Source organism: Haemaphysalis longicornis, unplaced genomic scaffold (genome assembly GCF_048455015.1).
Source record: "Haemaphysalis longicornis isolate Haplotype H1 unplaced genomic scaffold, Haemaphysalis longicornis Haplotype H1 scaffold_12, whole genome shotgun sequence".
NCBI classification, from domain to species: domain Eukaryota; kingdom Metazoa; phylum Arthropoda; class Arachnida; order Ixodida; family Ixodidae; genus Haemaphysalis; species Haemaphysalis longicornis.
In genome coordinates, this window is record NW_027526225.1 from 27,349,210 (window position 1) to 27,371,678 (window position 22,469).

Sequence of the window (22,469 nt, forward strand, 5' to 3'; positions counted from 1 at the left end):
GCTTAAAACGGCATACGAAAAAGTACGGAAAACCAGACACAAACGCAAGGCAACATGCGCGCAACAAGAGCGTGCCACCCATTGCCCTTCAGTGGAAATTTTGAAATAAATCGAATGTACAATATCCCGCAAAATGTGTCCACAAGCTTAGAATGCGCCTAAATAAATTAGCAATATGTAATGTATATACGAAGAAACATTTATGACGATATGGCAGATGCTGCGGAATCGGAAACCTTCAGTTTCGGTTTCGGATGCGTCTCGGAGGGGTTAAAAATGATCATAACTTATGATCAGTGTTGTACACGTTCCTCCAAAATAGGAACGAAAGCTCGTTCCTCGTTCCTTGCCAATTTTGAAACGAGTTCCCCTTACAAGTTCCTTGATTGTCAAAGGAACGCGTTCCAGTTCCACTTCCAAAATTGGAACGTGTCGTTACATTAACGTTACAATTAGGTTTTAAAATATAGTGTCGGATAATCCTGGGTCCAAATTAAGTGAGACATTTAAAACTCACATCGAACTACGTATATTATACGAATATTAGCACCACCGGCAGCAGATTATCTGGAGACAAAGGTAATCAAAAGAAATGCTCCCAGGCGAATTTTTCAGGGAGCACCGCGGACAAACTCCAGACGGCTCGAGGAAATTTCGGTGCAAGATATTTCGGTGCGGAAATTTCGGTGTACGGACAAATCGGTGTACGGACATATCGGTGTACGGGCGTTTCGGTGCACGCACATTTCGGTGTACAGACATTGCGGTGTGCGGACATTTCGGCGACCTAATTATCCGGTGCTTGCCTGTTTGCGACAGCGGTTATATTTTTATTTCCGTTTAACGTGGGTTATGGACAACAATCTGGAGCAGTGAATTTATTTTTTTGATTGATGCCATGTTCGATCTTTGCCAGGTATTTTTAGAAATTCTACATTTATATATTTTTGTTTAATACCTCTTCCTGGCGACACCTGTTATGCAGCCAATTGAATTCTTTAGCACACGTTTGTTTTTCATTTATGACAGGTTGTTAATTTATATTCGCTCTTTTTTAGATAAGACAATTACCCGTGTTTACGGTGGTCTACCGCCTCTTTTGTATTTTTTTTTAAATTACACACCCTCAAATTACACAAATTACATGCACACTCTCAATATACAAAAAGTAACAAACATTAGCTAGCCCCCCGGAATGAAGAAAACCTTATGAAGAGTATTACGTAGGCTGGGCTGCCTTGCTAAAATGAATTCGCGAACACTGGTCTAGGATATTGTCGGGGAGGAAAAACGGGCCTTTTGGAAAACAGCCGCAGGTTCTAATGCTGATTAAGCGCGTACCGGTTGTGCATACAAATTCCACCCATTGTGTTCGGGACAACCAACCTTCGTTTAATGTTTACAAGCCTACATTTACGACATTTTAATTCTTTGTTCTAGCGCCCCCCCCCCCCCCTCCCACCTCCCGCCTGTACGCTCGAATCTCGACCAGATTTCTTTTTCAGCCATATCATTTTCGGTTTCCCCTGAAAATCCTACTGGCGTGGTAGAGTTCACGGTCTCCGAAGCGTCACCGCAGTGTTTTTTTATTTTTTATTTAGAACACACTGCTAGCCTCTTAGTGGAGGCTTTTTCAGGAATTGGGTGATACATTCAGAACAATGACATAGCACACTTCACGTTTAAAACAAAGAAAAAGCTTTACATTCATCATGGGCGCACGAAACGTCTATAATGTGACACATAAAGCCACCTAAAGAGCCGCTGAGAACACAATGGCACTATCGTTTGCTGGCTAGGCCCTTCCGCGCGTCGCGGTCATATCGACGGCGCCCCCACTGCAGGAATCGCCCTTTCTGCGCCTTCAGTCGCCCCCTTGGGAATTAACTCATCAAGTCGCGCATATCATGGACACCCCAGGTATACATCGTTTCCTCCCATTATAAGGAGCAAAAAAAATGAATAGGCTAGTGTAACGAGAGCGGCAACAGTCGTCTTCAAGTTTTCGAAGTCCAGTCGATGCAATGGTGAAGCACAAGTGACATCCCTCTCTCTCTACTTAGGGGGATGATTGCCGGCGGGGCTCAGCTTTCCCCTCCCCTAAGTTACGCCACCTTAAGTGCGATCGTTGGTTTGTTAGTTTTAAGTAGAACTGACACGGAATGCAACGAAGGCGGTGGTCTCCCTCCAGCTGCCGCTGGAGGGAGACCACCGCAAGGGGGTCCGCGCTTGCCTCGGCCTGCCCCAGAGCTCGCCGTGCGAGAAGACGCTGGCCGAGGCGGGGGCGTGGACCCTAGAGATGACAGCTGACTTGCGGGCACTTGGCCAGATTGACCGGCTGAGACGCGCCGAGGAGGGCGGTCCGCTGCTGCGGCGGCTGAAGAGCCACCCCCACTCGCGCATGGGGCGCATGCTGATGCTCTACGAGGAGGTGGTGGGCCCTGTGGACGCGGGACCTCGTGGCCCCGCTCCTGCTCTGGCAGCTGACGTGCGGCTGGACCTTCCGGGGCTGCACAGCAAGCGGCGGACACCCCACTGCGGGCAACTGCAGCTGGCCCGGGGTGTCGTCGGGGGCGACCTAGACGGCCACGCCCTAGTATACACAGATGGCTCGGTGCGGCAGCAGCAGGGGTCGACCGCAGCGGCCGCCGTGCTGGGAGAGGCCACCCGACAGGCGCGGCTGTCCTATGCCTCTTCTTCGGCCACGGCTGAGCTGGTGGGGGTCGGACTGGGCCTGGACCTGCTGCTGGAGATGGAGCCCTTGCCCGAGCGCTGCGCCCTGCTGTGCGACTCCCGAGTGGCCCTGATGCGTCTTCAGGACGCAGACTCGCACTCCCTGTTGGTGCGTGGCATCCGGGAGAAGGCGGCACAGCTGGCGGACCGGGGCTCTCAACTGTGCCTGCAGTGGGTCCCCGCCCACGCTGGTCTGGATGGCAACGAGCGGGCGGACGAGCTGGCCGCCGGGGCACACGCGCTGCCTCCGTCGGACATGGTGGCTCAGGCGGCAGCGGACGACGCCCGCCTGCTCATCCAGCGACACATCCGGACCAGGCATCCGGACCCGCGGCTGCGTGTCGGAGGGGGCCTGCCGCCTGTGCGGGCCTCACGCCTGCCACGACGACTGCGCTCAGCCATCCTGCGCCTCCGCGTGGGGGACGTGTGGACGGCGGAGCGGAAGCACCGTCTGGGGCGGGCGACCAGCCCCGCCTGCACCCACTGCCGAGCGCCCGTGCAGTCCCTGCCGCCCGTACTATACGAGTGCCCCAAGTTTGCGGCAGGGCGGGCAGAGCTGCTGGTCGTGCTTCACGGAGCGCGGCCATTTGAGGATCTGCTTTGGCCCCCGGGCAGTGCTAGGGAGCGAGACAAAGTGCTCGAGGCCCTGGGTACATACCTGCGGGCCTCGGGGCTGCACAGCGCACTCCACTACAACTCTGCCTAGCTGCCCAGATTGTGGTGGAGTGCTGCTGCTGAAGCAGCTTCTGTACTTGTGTGTGTGCGTGTGTGACCCCTTTTACATGTGTGCTTTGTCCTTTGTAGATTCATGGGTCTATATCTGTAGTGTTTCTCTGTAATGCTAATTTTCTCAATGTGCAAATCCTTTCTTTTTTTCCTCTTATTCCCCTTTTTTCCTTTTTTTTCTCGTTTGTGTTTTATATTTACCCTTATTCCCCTTTTTCCTTTTTTTTCTCTTGTGTTTTATATTTACCCTTGTACGTGTTACATACATTGTATAATGTCAACCTTCTCTCCTATCCTCCTATTCCTATGTATTCTTTTCTCCCTATCCTCCCCCTCCCCCCCTACACCAGCGAGACAATTTACGCCTGTTGCTGGATCTTCCTTTTCCAAAGAACAATAAATACATACATACATACATTGATTCAGCTAATAATTATAACGAAATGCACACGCGCCTAATCGACCTCGTTTTTCTGTTGTTGTTTTTTCGCGGAAGGTTTGCTGCGGGGGGGGAGGAATAGACTAAAAGCAGCAGCGTCTTGCACCGTTGGGGAAGTGAAAAGAAAGCGCTTTGGTAACACTTAAAGTATTAGGGTTGTCCACACAAATGTTAAAATAACAAAAAATGGTTGAACTGATCCAAATTAACAACGTTAATTTTTACCATCTGCTACATAAATCGGGTTTCACGTGGCAATGCTCCGCCAGGGTTAGCGTTCGTTTTCACGAACGGCGGCGCAAGCACAAGTCTCGAACGTAAAATCATATCAAGTCTCGAAATTACAATGTTAAAGCTAAAATGTTCAAAGAATACCTGGGACATCCCCTCACTCAAAATGTCTGGGCCAAGACGTCGTGCACCAAAATGTCCGTCACAGAACTGTCCACACCGAAACGTCCTTGACCGAAATGTCCGACACCGAAATGTCCGGATCCCGTTTAGCAGTCCGTCCGTTTCGTTGGCTACGTTGTTACCGGGCTGACCAGGACCCGTGTGCTTTTGAGCGCGCTGAAGGGCGAGTAGGAAGGGTGCGGAGGCACGGACATGGCGAAGGAAGGCCCGCGGAACTAATCCCCCTACCGCGACGAATGCCCAAGTGCCCAGCCGGGTCCCGGCCAACCCAGTAACAACGCATACGACAGAACGGACGGACTGCTAAAACTCTCTATTCTTTCCCCGCCAGGGAACAATTCTATGGGCCAGACGCGCATTCTGGCCTCCCCAGACAAACGATGAAGGGTGAAAAGCATTCTCGCGGCTACGCTATTCACCCGTCGAACACCGCGTAAGCAACCAGCATGAGCAAGCACAAGCTGCGGCCTGCTGCGTGGTTATTCTTCTGCCTTTGACCTTCGAGGAAGCACGTACGGCTGAAGGGCGGGCAAACTGACCATCGTATAGGAAGAGAAACGCAGTAGCGCTTTGTGGATTTTTGTACTCGAGCCTTGGCATCAAAAACAGCCAAACCCTAGAGATGTAACGGCAGGAACGCCGTTCCTGCCGTTCCTTCAAAAACGTAACGAGTTACCGTTACAGTTCCACCGACCCTTAATGGAACGGTGGCGTTCCTCCGTTCCTCCAAAAAGGAACTAGTTCCAGGAACGCCGTTCCTTGTAACGCCGTTTCGTACACTGCTTATGATCATAACTTTTGAACCGATTAAGATAACAGCCCAATATTCTTCAATAGACGGGGTTGTTGAAAAGGCCAAATTTGAAAGAGAAGTTTTTTTTTTTTTTTCAAAAAATGCGTTTTTGAAGGTGGTGACCTACCTTAAGTCGTTCTGCTCATGTAGCGGCGGCGGCCGCGTATTCCCAAACCATATCCCGTAGGGGCCCAGGCCGACCACACACCCTAAGCAGCGACGCAGCCAATGAGGTTTAAAAAATTGCAATTTTTTTAACCTCCTTGGACGCAAGACGGTGATGTCACTTCCTCTATGTGCGCGTTTCATGCGAGGTGGATTTTTTTCTTTTTTTTCCCTCCCCTATTTTTGGCTGCTTTGCGGGCGGCCGATGGTTTCGCACCGTGTGCGGGGCTGACCTGCGGCGCTGGGGAAGCTGACTCACATAGAAGTTAACCTTTTGTACCTGAGCCCCTGATCTCTCCGCGCTCTTCTTGAGCGCCTGCAAGTTGACGCTGACCTCCTATCGTGTTCCTAGATAAGCGCTCGGCTCGGTGCTCGAAGTGCGCGGGCGCGGATGGACGCTTTCACGCTCATGTGGCAATTATACACGTTTAGGAAAGCAAACACCATCATTGAAAGCTCATTCTACAACACACAGAAGTGTATACAAATGAGTTGGGTGCTCTTTCACTATATACACCCCTCAAAACACGATTCGGTGCTGCAGGTAAGGATTACAAGAAAGGAAGCCAATTACCCATGACTGCATTTACAAACTGTCTACCCTTGCGAAATATTACAGATGCATGAGCTCCAACATTATGGCCCCTTCATAAGCATTATGACATTGAATTTCGTTAACATTAACTTCATTGCATTATTCTTATCGGGAACAGTGCCAGTAAGGAAAATATTGACATTTTGTTAACAGCAATGGAAGGTGTGAATCGCTCTTGCAAGGGTGATACGTTGATAAGAAAGACACCATCTCAAACGTACACGTTTTACACTCGGTTATGAATGCTGCATAATTTGCACTGCTGGTCATAACAATTTAGGGAAACAATATCGAAAATTTATACCAACCAAGGGCTAAGTAATAGTTGGATTGTGCAGCTTCTGAAGCACTCGAGGAGTTTGATATATGTCTTCTGTACAGGGCTATTGACCACAATCTCTTCACTAAAGCCATCAGGGTGCAGTTTGATATCAGTAATCATGCGTGCAACCACTCACACTGTTGCCAATGTCGATTAGTTATTTTTAACAATTTGGGCTTCATGCACATACAGATTTTGCTGCATAAGATACGTTATTTATGAATATACAGCTCCAGCAGGATTCGAATGGCGCCGATGCCCCCCCCCCCCCCCCCCCTGTTGTCGGGAAGGCACACCAAATCGATACCACTTAATTTGGCTCTGTTTTTACTTCGTTTTATCTTTTTTTACTTAGTTTTATCTCTGCTGCGACTACCGTGACTTCAAGCTCACCCGAAACTACTCATTAGTCCCAGCGAAAAGACTATACGTATCTGAGTGAGTGAAACACTTTATCAAATGAGAGGCCATAGGGCCCTTGCGGGAGCAAGGATAAGGGGAAAAAGAGCAGGTCACAACTCGCACAATGAACACAGTTGCAGTCTTGGGTTCCTAATCGCAAAATAAACACATTAAAGTCAGTCGGTGGCAGCAAAGCGCACAGTTCACACTTAAATGTACAGTTCACGCTGTAGACAATGTGGTTCACACTGAAAACAGTGCACACTGCAGACCCTTCACATTGCAGACCGAACAGGGAAGTCGGCCAGACTGCTACAACAATTTGTACAGTCCGTTTCCAAGGACGTAATTGCTTCTAGTGCGGTGGGATCGTCCCGGACCCGACTAACATGTTCCTGTTCAGTCGCAGAAGCGGGACCTAGAGTTAAAAGCTGGCGGCGATTACGGTCGAATAATGGACAGAGCCAAATTAAGTGGTATCGATTTGGTGTGCCTTCCCGACTACAGGAGGGGCCATCAGCGCCATTCGGATCCTGGTGGAGCTGTCTATTGTTTAATAACGTATCTTATGCAGCAAAATCTGTGTGTGCATGAAGCACAAATTGTTAAAAATAACTAATCGACATTGGCAACAGTGTGAGTGGTAGCACGTATGATTACTGATATCAAACTGCACCCTGATGGCTTTAGTGAAGAGACTGGTCAATAGCCCCGTACAGAAGACATATATCAAACTCCTCGAGTGCTTCAGAAGCTGCACAATCCAACTATTACTTAGCCCTTGGTTGGTATATATTTTCGATATTGTTTCCATAAATTGTTATGACCAGCAGTGCAAATTATGCGGAATTCATGACCGAGTGTAAAACCTGTACGTTTGAGCTCGTGTCTTTCTTATCAACGTATTACCCATGCAAGAACGATTCACACCTCCCAATGCTGTTAACAAAAAGTCAATGTTTTCCTTAGTGGCACTGTTCCTGATAAAGAATTAATGCAATGAAGTTAATGTTAACGAAATCCAATATAATAGTGCTTATGAAATTGCCAAAATGTAGCAGCTCATGCAGCTGTAATATTTCGCAAGGATAGGATAGTTTGTAAATATGTAGTCATGTGTAATTGGCTGCCTTTCTTGTAATCCTTACCTGCAGCACCGAATCCTGTTTTGAGGTGTGTATATAGTGAAAGAGCACCCAACTCAATTGTATACCCTTCTGTGTGTTGCAGAATGATTATTCATTACTAAACAGCGCAACAAAAACACGGACTTTAGCTGAGGTACACAGGACGAACGCTGACTTTCAACTGAGCTTTTATTGAAAAAACACATATTTATACCCCACACACTTACACACACGTGCTATAAATGCACACAACAAAACAAGCGATTCATCATAGCGGTGCTATGACGCGCCACACACGCTCTACAAATTCCCATTAAGAAGAACACACGCACTTGAAATGATAATAAGCCCTCTCAAGCCATGACACACGTGTTGCGCCTCCAGATTACTTTCTATGTTGCGTTCCTTCCCCCTTGTAAAAATCAAATTCCTTGGCTGACAGCGCAACCGAAGGTACGCTGGCGCAATTTTCCCCCAACCTAGCAATTTTCGCTGCCTAGCAATTTATAGCACGTGTGTGTAAGTGTGTGGGGTATAAATATGTGTGTTTTCAATAAAAGCTCAGTTGAAAGTCAGCGCTCGTCCTGTGTACCTCAGCTAAAGTCCGTGTTTTTGTTGCGCTGTTTAGTAATGATGGATAACCAACTCGCCCAATACTGCACTTTGCAGAATGAGCTTTCAATGAGACCCGCCGCTGTGGCTCAGTGGCTAAGGCGTTGCGCTGCTGAGCACGCGGTCGCGGGTTCGATTCCCGGCCGCGGCGGCCGCTTTTCTGATGGAGGCGAAAAGCAAAAACGCCCGTGTGTGCGAGATTTCGGCGCACGTATCCCCAGGTGGTCAAAATTAATTCGGAGCCCTCCACTACGGCGCGCCTCATCGCCTGCGTTGCGTCGGCGCGTTAAACCCCACAAATCGAATCGAATCGAGCTTTCAATGAGGGTTTTGCTTTCCGGAACGTGTATAATTGCCACATGTACGTGAAAGCGCCCATCCGCGCCCGCGCACTTCGAGCACCGAGCCGAGCGCTTATCTAGGAACACGATCGGAGGTCAGCGTCAACTTGAAGGCGCGCAAGAAGAGCGCGGAGAGATCAGGGGCTCAGGTACAAAAGGTTAACTTCTATGTGCGTCAGCTTCCCCAGCGCCGCAGCCCAGCCCCGCACACGGTGCGAAACCATCGGCCGCCCGCAAAGCAGCCGAAACAAGGGATGGGGAAAAAAGAAAAAGTCCACTTCGCATGAAACGCGCACATACAAGAGGTGACGTCACGGTGCTGCGTCCAAGGAGGTTAAAAAAATTGTATTTTTTAAGTGCGAATGCACTTCTTAAGCGACCCTGAATCACGCGTCCACCGCCGTCCGTCCATCCGCACCACATACCCACTTAGGGCGATTGGCCAAGAAGAGTTCCTAATTTCTTTAGCACATACCCACTTAGGGCGATTGGCCAAGAAGAATTCTTTCGCATCACCCGTGCATTCCCACTTCCCCATCGACGACTGCTGCTTCGCCAGGAGCGGAAGTCGGGGCGAGTACTGCGGCGTCTACCTCGTCGGTCACGTCTACGCGAACCTCGTGTCGCACGCCGTGTCCACCTCGCCGGTCAGGGACGAGTCGCCGTACAGTGCCGTCTACACCGACGCGTACTCGGGCGACGGAATCGTGGTCGTCACCCTCTACCTCGCGCCAAACATCTCGCGCGACGACGTCGTCGAATACGTGGACGCGGCGATGGAGAGTGTGGCCAGGCGCGTAAAGCCCTCGGACCCGGTCGTGGTTGTTGGAGACTTTAACGTGGACGTGCGAAAGGGCGGCGAGTGGTTGATGGAATACATGCTCGCCAACCACTCCATGACGTGCCTACCGCTAGAGGCTCCCACCACCATCAACGGCAGCTACATCGACCTGGCCTTTGCGAGGAACTGTCTGATACGCGCGGTCTTGCAACAACTCTTTACCGTACATTTCAGTGACCACAAGGCGGTCATAATGACCGCCAACTACAACGACAACACCAACAAGTGCTGAATAAAGAATACTGTCGTTTCACTTTACTTGCGTGTGTGTGTGATCTCCTCGAACATACACTTTAATTCACCAAGATTTCCAGAGAACGACTAACGGGGTGTGTGAATCCCCACTTGATCACGCGGGGGTGTTAAATGCAACTAACGGGCGAATGCCAACACAGTTCAACATCCCAGCAAACCATAAAACATCTTGTGGATGTCCATTCAATGTAACTTCCCTGATATCTAATGTGCAGAGGATATCCGTGAACACCCACGTTATGTCCACAGGATATTCAGGTGATGTCCCTATTGCCTCGGAATAGACATCCACAAATACTTTCGTCTGGATATCCACAGGATGTCCTGAAAATTCATGGAAACTTTCTGTGGACATTTCACAGATATCCGGACGACATCATGTAATGTCCATTTGATGCCATGTTGAGGCATTCTCAGGACCTTATACTATTATTATATAACTATTTATATATTATTATTAGTGACATGAAACCATCCCCATTTTTTATTGCAAAGAAAAATGGTATTTATTTCAAAATCATTTCAATATGCACCAGATGAACCTTGCTGGAAGTCCAAGGCCTAGAAAACATTTAAAAAAAGCACCAGTTAAACGCTTGTTAAATGGCTATTATTGAAACAGCTGCTTACACCATCTGCCTTTTGAAAGAGTGACAGGTTAAAAGATAATTGCAATCAACCGGGCGGGTCAAATACTTTACATACAAATTCACCATCAACAGGCGTGCATATATGAATCGTTTCTTAACTGTGCAGCTAAAATGAGACATGAGAAAAACACAGCAAAGATTTCAGCAAATAATGTGATTCAACTTGAAGCCGTGAAAACTTAAGCAGAGAATAAATTTTAAATGTAATAAACCCACAAAAGAAGAAACAGGCCGGAAAAGCAAAGGCAAATTTAGTCTCTAAAAAAATGCAAAAAAAGGCACGTGCTTGGATTCATGTTAACGTGTTCTGTAAATTTGCTTCTGAGAAGTTGGGCCACCAGTTGAAATCTTGCGTTTGATCCAGAAAGCTTGTTTCTTCAGCAGAAAGAGCGGCAGCAAACTTCGCAGCAGCGGCAGCAGAATATACATTTGAATAAAAGGAAAAGGAACGAAATGCTAGGTACCCTTCTTGGAATGGCAGAATCTGGAGAAAACGCTAGTAGTCCTGCAAGAAAATGTCGTATTTCTTGGTTAGCTTCAGCTTACTGCTGACATTATGATAGTTTCTTACCTGCTACTTGAGACGTTGATCAAGGGGCTGGGATGAAGTTTTTGTGATGTATTCACTGGCAGTCGATCTCAGAAGGAAAACTGGAAGAAAATACCAAGCAGTAATTTGGAGCCGCGAGTAGCATCACAATGGCAAAGAAGAAATACCTTGAACAGAGATTGATGGTAATTATTGAAGTAGAAGTATACGGCCGGGTCCTTGAAGTGAAGCCGATCGGTGATCTGAGAACCGTGTGGTGCAGCCGAAGACAGGAACCGAACACCATCCGAACACCAACCGTCGATTTCCCGTCTCTCGAGACGCGAATTCCTTCGAGCAGCTCAGTATGAGACAATTGTGGTCACAACAGCCGAGCAAAGAGCGAGTGAGCGACTGAAAAGCGCGGGAACTGCGGGAACCACGGGAACCCAGCTCCCCGTCGGAGAGGGCTAGAATGTTTTCCTCCGGTCCTCCTCCGCCGCCGCCGCCGCTGCTTTTGTCAGACGATACGCCAAGCAAGTACGGAGAGGCTGGGAGGGAGTATGCGGCGCGCTCGTGGGGATGGGGGGCGAATGCACGGCACTTGCTTCGCGCTCTCTCCGAGACCCCGGCATACAAACCCCCCCCCCTCCCCCCCCCCCTCCTCGCCCTTTTCATAGCAAGTGGGAAAAAACGCGGCCGAGCTTTCTCGCGCAAACCCTGCCGCAGCCCAAAACGAAGAATCTAACGCCACGCGCGCGCCTTCCCCCCGAGCACAGCTTTTGAAGCTCCTTTCATGGCGGCCGAGCTCGTGTGGGCCATTCAAAATGCAAAAAGGAAAAGTGCGCCCGGGGCTGACGGCATCACATACCAGGCTATCGGAAACGTAGCCGAGAGGCAGCGCTCGCGCCACCTTGACTTTGCAACTTCTACTGGTCTTTCGGCACCCTGCCTGCTCAATTTGGCCTCCAACTTGTTTCTCCCATCCTAAAAAAGAACAAATCTCCCAAACTTTTCTGCTCTTCGTCCTATTTCACTCACGAGCGCTGCCTCCGAAATTCTCGAATCCATTGCGCTCGCACGCCTCGAATTACCATGGAGGAAAGAAAAGTTTTTCTTTCCTCCATTTTTCTTCCTTCATGCGAATTACCAATATGCGTGAATCTGCAACTTGAACCCTGAGCAACAGACAGGTTTTTGCCGCCAGCACAGTGCCATCCCAGGTGAAAATATGTGTTTTTTTTTCTAGCTGGATTATTGAACCAGAAATTTTCTCCTACTAGAAATATTCTAGCAAGAAATAGCAGAATTTCTAACTAGAAATTCAGTTTCTAGTTTATTTCTAGCTGGATTGAGATTTACTTCCAGCTAGCATATGTCAGTTAAGCGAAGAAAAAAAACCCGCAAGCTGGAAATAATCTTCTCTAGCTAAACTAAGAATTTCTCTAGGTAGAAGCTGTCGATTTCAGCTAGAATCTAATAACCGAGTCAGAAATGAAGCCGGAAGATATGATTTCTTGCTAGAAATGCGCTTTCCATTTTCACGGGGGATCGGATGGATTCAATTGCTGACCTTGTCTCTGCACTAGAAAACGCGAAGGCTACCAAAAACCGCGGCCTTTGTCGTCCTTCTGGACATTCGCAAAGCCTTCGACTGCTCACCCCACGAGGCTATTCACGATGCAGTAAAACGCTGCAAAATTACTCGGCCGTCACCCTCATCTCCTCCCCCGACGTTACAAGACTGGACGAGACACGCCACTCCATCGCGCAAGAACTAAACAAGCAACACCAAGACGGTGGGTTGCATCATGCAATGCACCTGCTCGCATCCAAAGCATCAAATTTGGGTGACAAGAGTCCTGCCTACTCAGTGGGCTCCATACTGGTTCAGCACTGCAGGCTGCGTACGAGTGCTCGTAGAAAATTAGAAATGAGAAAATCAACAGTCCCGCTTGTTCTCCATCCACATAAATCAAACAGCCTAAAATATAGAATTCAATTCCCGAATCAAACAGAAAGGCAACCAGATTTCGCTCAAATTCCAAATCAAATAACTACCCGCTCTTCATTTAAAATATCAGTTAGAAACAGGCCAGAAAATATTTCGAAGCTTAAGGAAAGACGGGGATGAGGGATGATTTGAACTAAGACACACTTTGTGTGGCTGGGGCCCCATATGTACACTGCGCTATGAGTGCGAATTCTCAGTGTGAGAAAAAATGTAAATTAGTGGACATCCTAGCAATATCGCATAATGATGTTATAATAACACACCTGCAGTGATATCGCATGGATGTCCGCAGGCAGATGATCTTGGGTGAAACATTGTATGGACATCACATGAATGTCCCAAAATGACATTGGATATTGTGACCATTTGTGGATATCCTATGGACTTTCGTGGTTTGCTGCATAGCATCACCCGTGCATTCGCACTTCCCCATGCTCCCCTTCGGCCCAAACGACCGCCCACACGTTTTCTGCCTGGAGCGGTATGGCGGGCGTCGGCGTCAACATCGGGGAGCCGCTTCCACTCCAGAAGCGCGCCACTTGTGGAGAGGCCGCCAGCTGCGGGCGAGGAGGGGTTTACGGCCGATAGCTGCGGGTGAGGGGGTCTTGACGAACAGAGCCAACGCTGACAGCGCCTACGGTCCCTAGAATATGCCAGTATATTCTAGGGACCGTAGTCACGACTCAACCAATACAAGGTTCGCTTGAAAAACACAATGGGCGCAGTAAACAGTGGCTAAACATTGACGCTGTCTAGAGCGACAATCGAAAAAATTAATACGCTGCCGCAGGGCACCCCCGTCGCTGTCGCTCGCATGTGGACAATTTCTGGGTGGGCAGTCGCGAGCGACGGCGATGGCTCGTCGCTGTCGTTGCCCCCGCTGGTACTGCATTAGTTTTTTCGCTTGTCGCTGTGGCCCCCGTTTACTGCACCCATTGAGCTACTAGCCATACAACGCCGTCCATACCGACCCTCAACAACCTTCAATAAATGCAAAACACCTTCACTGGTAGAGATACATTCTACAACTTTACGCCTGGCCAAGGATTGCCGAATAAGTCAACTCGGAAGAAACTGCCCATCTCTCGCCACCAGCAGATTTGAAAGGCAAAACTCACCCACGGGGAGGCATCCCGAAAACACGCACCCTGCCCTCTTTCCCAAAAATATACCAAACCGGGAGCCACAAGCCACAGTCGACAAATACTATCGAACCCTTACACCGGTCACGGACCATATAGAGTTCCATACAATATTATTGTATGAAACTGTACGTCACAGACAAGCGGGGAATGGATCCCCACTGTCACATTCGGGAAGGCGTCCCCGAAGAGGTCTCCGTCGCCTCCGTCATGTGAGGTAGCGTGGTGGTGAGCGGCCAGCAAGAGTTGCTGCCTTGGTGATCAGTATACAAGAAGCCGAAGGCAAACTAACTCGTTTACTGCATGACGAGAGATGAGCCGAAGCAACACAGGAACAATACCCTTATTCCGGGTGTGACTAAACAGGCCGGTTTCGTTGCTGGATTCGTTGCTGCAAAACGAATCGAACTATCCACCCAGAGGGCGGGTTTTATACACAGAAGCCGTAACGGCTGCGCGGTTTTCCAAGTGCTTCTGTGCACACGGCACGAAAATTCTAGACACACACCAAACTCTTTCCGAGTTCGTGAAGCCGGCAGTAGCGGCGCTTGTTGAGTCTGAGAGATGGGCGAGAGGAGATCTCGCTGCGGCGTCCCCTTCCCCGGGGCAAGTCTCAACACGAAGAACTGTTTGTAGCCGCCGAGGTTGAATCACCCACAGCGATGCGCCCACGCGCCGGTCGTTCTCCGGCAAGTCTTAACCTGTCAGAGGCAGCTTTCTTACGCAGCACCGGAACACTCCGCAACTTGCAGCTCGAAACAGAATAGCGGCGCGCTGAATCGTAACACCACCAATGGCGGTCAATTTCGGGTTTTCCGTGGAAGTCGGCCACTCATCATCGTAAAAAAACCTTTTCTTTCTTTTGAGGTTGAGTCGGCCCGGGAGACGGGGAGTGTACGGCGTAATTGTTTAGGATGACTTGGTAGCGTGAGGGGATAGAGGCACGTTCCCTGAACAGGACATTGACCCGGACCACGCGCTAGAACCAAGATCTGAAGGGCACAAACTTTTTTGTGACCTCCGTCGACTATAAGTGCCACCTGCTGCGACAGGTGGCATACTTTTCCGTGTGAGTCATTGGAGGAACCGTAGCTTAGGCAAGCAAAGCTTTTTTGTGACCTCCGTCGACTATAAGTGCCACCTGCTGCGACAGGTGGCATACTTTTCCGTGTGAGTCGTTGGAGAAACTGTAGCCAGGGCTCGCAAGCTTGGACGTTCCCTGTCTTCCCTATAGGCGGCGTAAAAATCGACGCCCCACGTGACCAACCTTGACCAACCTAAAGCGCTGTTTTCGACCATCAAACCCACCAGACGGCGCAGGCAAAATGTTACTTTTGGTATAGAATACAAAACATTCATTCCATGACTCAAAGAGCCCACACAGTTCGCTTACAATGTGTTATTTAAAAATACTATTAACAAGTTCCGCATCAAACATCCGTTGAGCAAAAATGTACGCAACTTTTTACGAACAGCCGACTGGTGCACCACCTTGTTTCTGAATTCGCAACCACAAAGCCGCCAATTCAAATTGAAACCGCTGCAACGGCCGACCGTTTCAATGTGCGCGGAGCACCGGTTTCGTGACTGTTATTGCTGTTATGTGCTTTTGCGTCCATCAGTTGTTGAGAGGACTGGCAAAACACGAGAATTGAGTGCTTGTGGAATGACAAATGTGGGAAATTCCGCATCGGAAGGCAGCTGTCGAGGCCAGAATATTCGATTCTTCAAACAGAAGGTGAGTGTTATGCACTCCGCTAGAAAGACGGTGCAAAGGAAACCGTTGTCGCCGTCAATACTTCATTTGTGCCCTTCGTTCGAAATCTTAGCGCAAGTGAACGAGTTGTTATGGCAAAAAAAAAAAATGTTGTCACGAAAGCGACGTACAATTGCAGCGATCGAAATGACATGATGTCCTGGCCTCTGTAAACTTGCGGATGTCAATAAACGATTTGTTCTCACTTGCTGCTCACTGTGGTCTGTGCCAGTCGAGGCCATCTGGTCACCTGGCGTAACATCACTTCACTAGCGCGGCGCAAGTAAACACGCGACCAGCGTGCCAGCCAGGAGCCAGCAGGAGCAGCCACGGCCGGACTCGACGCCCCTTTCGCGCGCGGGAGGAGGAGAGTCGAGTCCGGCCGTGGAGCAGCGAGCCGGCGGCCGCCGTGCGAGGGCAGCCATGTTATTAAGGAGCTCAAGCGGCCTGTGCAAAAAGCATCCGCCATGTTTACAAAGCCGTGTTTACAGCGCCATCAAGAGGGCGTACTGGGTAGTTCACGACGCCGCCACTACGCTTTTTCTGGCACTACAGGCAAAGCTAGACCTTTGCTTCTCTAAAATCCTCCCTGTTCTGTGCTGTAGCTTAGGCAAGCAATACCACCTTTCTGCACACTCCTAGCGCGAACCCGAGACTCTTGTGCCTACACTTGCCTACACGCCAACAGCGCCTCCTGCAGCCCAGTCTGACCGCTGACTGCCGTGCCACGTGCCATAGAATTTTATATTAAATGTATGCTAAATAACGTACGCACAAACATAATCTGGTAAGTATGCGTACGCTCACTACTGCGCGCAACCCTTTCAATTATTTTAACTTCTTAAAAAATCGCTAGGGACTGAGGGGGCCCCTAGTGGCCGTATTCAGCGGCTGCGCCAAACGTTGCTGTGGAATTGACCACAACCACCCCACCATCACATCCTCATTCCTAGCTTTCGGGTCAGCTTGGAGAGATCGAAATTGGTGTTGAAGGGCTGGACAGTTGACCGACCTACGACGACGGCTGACCCTGCATACCGTGTGCTGGTTTCCACCGGCCTGTGTGTTTCTGTGCGTCTGCCGAGTCATCGTGTCCAGCGCGATCGCTGCTGTAGGTGCCCGTGCAGAGAAGTATGCTGCTGAAACGGCCGCTTTCAGGGATGCTGGATGCTGCCAAAGGCTGACCCCAGAACGTGTGAGTTTATGGCTCGCAAAAGATGCGAACCTTGACACCGGCCCGATTGCGCGGCGAGTGTCTGTGATGCGCGGACACTAGCTGCGGACGAAGCTGCGGTACGATCCTGCTTCTCGACTTTGGGGGGGACTCTGTGACGGGGAGGGGGGCGTCATTCGCTTGCCAAATGGTTCTCATCAGCTGACCGCGCTGGTGTTGCATCTCATGCTCGCCTCAAATTGGTTGGCCTCTGCTACGTAGCTGCGATTCGCGCGAAATAGGTCGCACTGAAACCGTGCGCCAACCGTGGCCGTACTCGTGGCTGACGAAACGTTGCAAAGGAGACTCCACACATTGGTTTCGTTGTGAACGTCGTCACGGCCAGTTAATCTCGTTAGCGCGGCAATTCTCCCCGTGATCGGGCGCTCTTGTGAGTGAGAAACGAAAATTGTCGAGATGCACCTCGTGGTTTCGTGTGGCGCTATGACGATTTGCTCCTATTCTCGTGTGGCGCTATGACGATTTGCTCATATTCATGTGCCCGCCGCGGGTTTTCCCTGCCCATTCATATCATGACGCATAAGCTGGCGTGGTTTAAAATCTCGCTTAATTTGTAATTTATTTTCAGCGGGCGCTGTACTATTAATGACAGATATTGTCGGAATGAGTCCAATGCTAAGCAACCAGACGTTGTGCGTTTAATTGCATTTAGTAAATTTGATCTGGCTGCGCGGCGTTTCTTTCCAGCAAAATGACATTGGGAAACATCATTCATCTATATTTAGATCTTTGTTGTAGGGTACAGACACGACTTTCTTCCAGAGGAAACTTGCAGAAGAGTTACAGAGGGACGCGGAATGTTAAACTTGTTTTGAAAATTCAGCAGTTTTCTCCAAAACGTGCGATCTATGGAACAAAGTACGCAGCACTTGGTTGCTGTTTATTAGAGGGGCCGTAAAGAGAAAATATCAGTTGGGTTCATTTATGCTTGCTCGTTACAATAACACTAATACCACATCTGATTCAAACTTCACTCAAATTAGCTATTTAATGAAAACAGAATAGGCCGGCCAATCAACAGCTACTTTCCCATACTAGAATTATTAGGGTCCACTTTTGCGAGTGGCTGACATTTAAAGTCCAATGGAGATGTCAAAAACACTATTGAACCTATTGGATCCAATGGCACTGCCAAATGGTCGAATGGTTTTTTCGACGGGTCCAATTGGACATTCAGTGTTTTTTTTCAGCTGTGTCAAAATCTAATGCAAATACACGGGGATTTGGATTTGGATTTAACTATTTGGGTTTAAGTTTAGTGCATATCATTTTCGACATGATAAGAATGGTGAGGTAAGCAACGGAAGTTCCGAACAAACACATAAACATATTCACTGTTGGACCAGACGGAACTATCATTGGCCGTCGCTGAAGACCCCACCGTTTGCCATGCAGACAATTCTGAGATGACACTGGCCAACTTTCGTTAGTGACACTGCCACTTACGTAACCCTGTTTGTTGGGTCACACCCAGTGCCTCACGAAATGATTAGTGTGAACCACGAGAAAACATGGCACGTACAGAGTCCGATCAGAAGTAGACTGAGTGATGGCCGAGCGATGTCGTTGCACCATCTAGGAAGGCTGATGGCTGGCCTCGTGGTAGCCTTTCAGTTCCTATTGGATTACATCGTTCGAAGGCTACGTGTAGTCAGCATACTTACTTCCATTTTGTGTATACTTGCCTCAAATACATCGTCAGTGATGTCAGAACGTAGTGGGACGGTTTAAATTTTTAATTCAATTGTTCGAATATTTGAATTTGTACGTTACTGACAGCCTTGGGTAACGTACAAGCACAAGAATACATTTGTGGGAGAACAGCACATTGAAGGGACAAAAAACTACAAATATATTCACAAAGATAACTACACAAGAAGAATACATGATGCCGTGTTCAAATCAGCACGAAGAGAAGATAAAATATCAGGGTATTGCACAACGCCAACAGATAACAGATTCCAATCGTGGTATGTACAGGAAAAAATGGACCTTTAAAGGTGCTCGTTCTGCATGTGAACTCGGTGAATTTCATTGGGTGATTGGAGTGTGTTTGGCTATGAATGGGTGGTTGAACGTACACTTCCTTGTTGATTTGAACTGTATTGACATAGTGTGCAGTTGAGCAAAATAGTGCACAAAGTCTATACAGTAGCCGACCATTTTTTCGGACTCCAAAATTTCGGACTTGCTGGATATTCCGGACTTTCCCGAGGAACTGCCAGTTGTCCAACAGGAGTAATGGTTCATGGATTTTTCAAACTGCTCTTTTATTCGGACTGTTTTTCGTTCCCCTTCAGGTACAAACAATTGGTGGGCTACTGTATTTGAGAATTTTTTTTACTCTCGAGATCAGTGCCTCCTCTAAGTCGTAACAAGCATAAATTTTCCTACTATCTTCACCTCACCTTTATCACTTCATCCTTCAAACACACAGCAGTAGTAGTTTCGTTGCAAGACTGTGCCAGTGTCATAGATTTGATTGACGTAGAAGGTAACAGCCACATCGTCAAAGCCTAGCATTCTTTTTTTATATTGTCCGTGTTTAATTTAATTTAATTTACAAAATTTGTCACGAAATGAAAAACTGAAATCAATGTGAAAATGAAGCGATTGCTGTGTACAGCTTCTGCTGTTCCTAGCATGTTCACTTCTACAGACCCCTTAGGCAGTTGAAAATTTGTCGCAAAGTTGGGTACAGGAGCAATGGTGAAGTGAAACACGGTATTAGATGATGTGCTTTGAACGCTGCAATTTGCAGCGCCACACACCGACATTTTTGGGTCATGCTGTGACTGTAACTGAGAGATTTTACACTCAACGGAATGACGTTTGCTAGCACTGCTCTTTCTTGGTCACGCGAAGTTCTTTTGCCGAGTGAACTTGATTGAGAGCTTTCACGCATGACAGATGTGATTTTACAATGTGGGGCACCTAGCAGTGCTTGAACTCGGAATTGGCCTTGAAATGAGTGAAAAAATCTACATTTCTAATGCTTAGCTAGAATTGAGATGCATTTCAAACCAGTGTGGCTGCATTGCTGTATTGACTGCAAATTAGAGCCTGAACGCACAAACCACGGACAATTTGAAAGAAGACACGGATACAATGCTGTACAGTAAAACCTCGCTACAAGAGACGCCCAAGGGACCCGGAAAACATGTCTCTTGTAAGCAAGGGCTCTTGTATGTGGTGTTGCTAACATGGCAAACATAGGAAAACCAAACTGTTTTCATTCAAATGTCCCTTATAACCAAGTCTCTTGTAATGAGGTTTTACTGTATACAGATACTTTTTTAACATTGTATCCATGTTTTCTTTTCTACCATCTGTGGTTTGTATGTTCAAGCTGAAATTTGTCATCAGTGTGCACCAACTTTGCCAGTCCCAAGCAATTCACTGTGGTAGGTGGTGTGGCAGCCACAAATAGTGCCTTGCCGCCTGTTACAGATAGAGTAATAACACTTTTGACTTTTGGAGGAAGTTTGTTTATTTATTGGAAATACTTCCAAGGCCCATAGGTCATAACAGAAGGGAGGGGTGGAATGCATACTTAGATTGCAGTTGCTTTTGCGATTACAGCATTCAAGCAGACAAGAGAATGAATTACAAAAGAGCGGATCAACAATAAACTCCATGAATGGCTTCCTTGAAGTGGATGGCATCAGTGGTGGCAGCAATAGTGGGAGGGTGACTGTTCCATTCTACGCTGGTTTAGGCAATGAAAAGTTCATTATACATCTAAGGGCAACAATACGGCATGCCAACTTTGCTCCAAAGGCCAACTCAAGGTGACAGTGGGAGTTAAAAGTTGATCTTGTAAGAAGTTGTCGCGTGACTCTCTCTCTCTCCCTCATCGCAGAGGAGGAGGGGCCGAAGTGCAGTGGGGGGGATGTCATGAGCCAGCATGGGACGATGCGGAACGACGGGGGCCGCCGAGTCGTCCGCCAAACCCGCAAAGAAAAAGGTGCGTACGCCTTCTCCCCCTCCATCGTCCCCCCCCACCGGAAGTGTGCTCTGCTCCTCCTTGCACGGGGAGTTGGGCAAGGCGCGACGGTATGCTGTCTCTCCCTTGCAGTCCATCGTGCATGCGCAGTCTTTGTCAAAAGTTTCCAGGCCATGCCAGAACAGTCTCTCTCAAACATTCCTTCTACCCACGTACTATCCACGAATGGAATAGACTGCCTGCGGAAATTGTAGAGCGCGATATTGTACAATCATTTATGTCTGCAATCAACATTCACACGCAGTCCGACATTCCCCCTGTGTCTGTGTATTCTTTGGCTGCACCTGTTGAAATGCTTTTCTTGTTCAGTGGTTCATTCTAAATGATTTGGATTTGCGTTTTGTTGCTTCCCTGTGTGATCTGCGTGTCCATTTCATATTACACCGAGCGACACCTTTGAAGTTCCCCGTTATTGCGTTCTTTATTGGTTTTATTTTGCCACGTAAATAAAATGTGTTCCTTTGTTTGTTCTAGGCGCGTTATTTCCCACACTTGTATAAAACTACTCCTGTTCCCCTTTTTTTTATCAGTTATGTTTGTCCGATCCTGCCTAGGGCTCCTTAAGTGAAGCTGGCAGTACCCTGTAAATAAATAAATAAATAAATGTCATCATCACGTCATCCCCAGCCTATTCATCTCTGCTGCAGAATGAGGGCCTCTTGCATGATGTTACTTTGCTCAGCCCTTCAAAAATGTAACGGAAAACTGGAACCGAAGCATAAAAAATGAACACAAGGAAGTTTTGAATCGTGTAACTCAACATTCAGCAAATGTGTTGTCATTGAGCAAATGATCATTGAGCAAATGATAGAAGCAGAACTTGCAGATAGCATGGAATGCTCCAATTTTTGCTGGGAGTGCCCTAGTATGGAGGTGACAGGAGTCGAGTGAAGATCGTGAATGAGTGACAAACTTAGTCTGGCAAGAACGCAAAGCCTGAAAAATGTGTCAAAGTATGGTGTAATAATGTTGCAGAAGTAGCCAGCAGTAATATACATGTCTGTGTAACTTGTCATTCAATAATAGCAGTTTGTGCAGCAATATTTCAGAAGCAGCGTTGGAAAAGGCATAAAGGGCCCATTCTTAATTAACTGGTAGTGTCTTAAACTGCAACAGAAAATTTCCACATGTAACAACGACACAGCCATGCTCTTATTGTGCCGTAACGTACGTCTTCTGTGGGCCCAATAAGATTGCACCAAAAAAAAATGAAAGGTAAAAAAAAACACGCAAGAGGAGAAATTGCATCATGAACAGGTTGACAGGTGACTCTGTGTTCCAGGACAGATTTCTGTCTTGGCACTTTTATTGATACTTGCAGAGGATGTTATGAGGCAGTGGCCTTTTTATTGCCCTTTATTATTGCTTTTTAT

The 22,469-nt window shown here is 48.1% G+C and overlaps 1 protein-coding gene across 5 annotated transcripts in view; it reads left to right on the plus strand.

The window, feature by feature from the left end:
* LOC144162516 (protein disabled-like) overlaps nucleotides 1–22,469 on the plus strand; it is an 89,296-nt gene that overhangs the window by 23,167 nt on the left and 43,660 nt on the right. For 4 of the 5 annotated variants that reach the window (XM_077693078.1, XM_077693082.1, XM_077693080.1 and 1 more), the window contains exon 3: nucleotides 20,953–21,057. In XM_077693078.1, the coding sequence (XP_077549204.1) occupies nucleotides 20,953–21,057 (105 nt within the window). Of the gene's footprint in view, nucleotides 1–16,763; nucleotides 17,052–20,952; nucleotides 21,058–22,469 lie in introns of those variants that run through there. The other variant, XM_077693081.1, reaches the window with a different exon arrangement.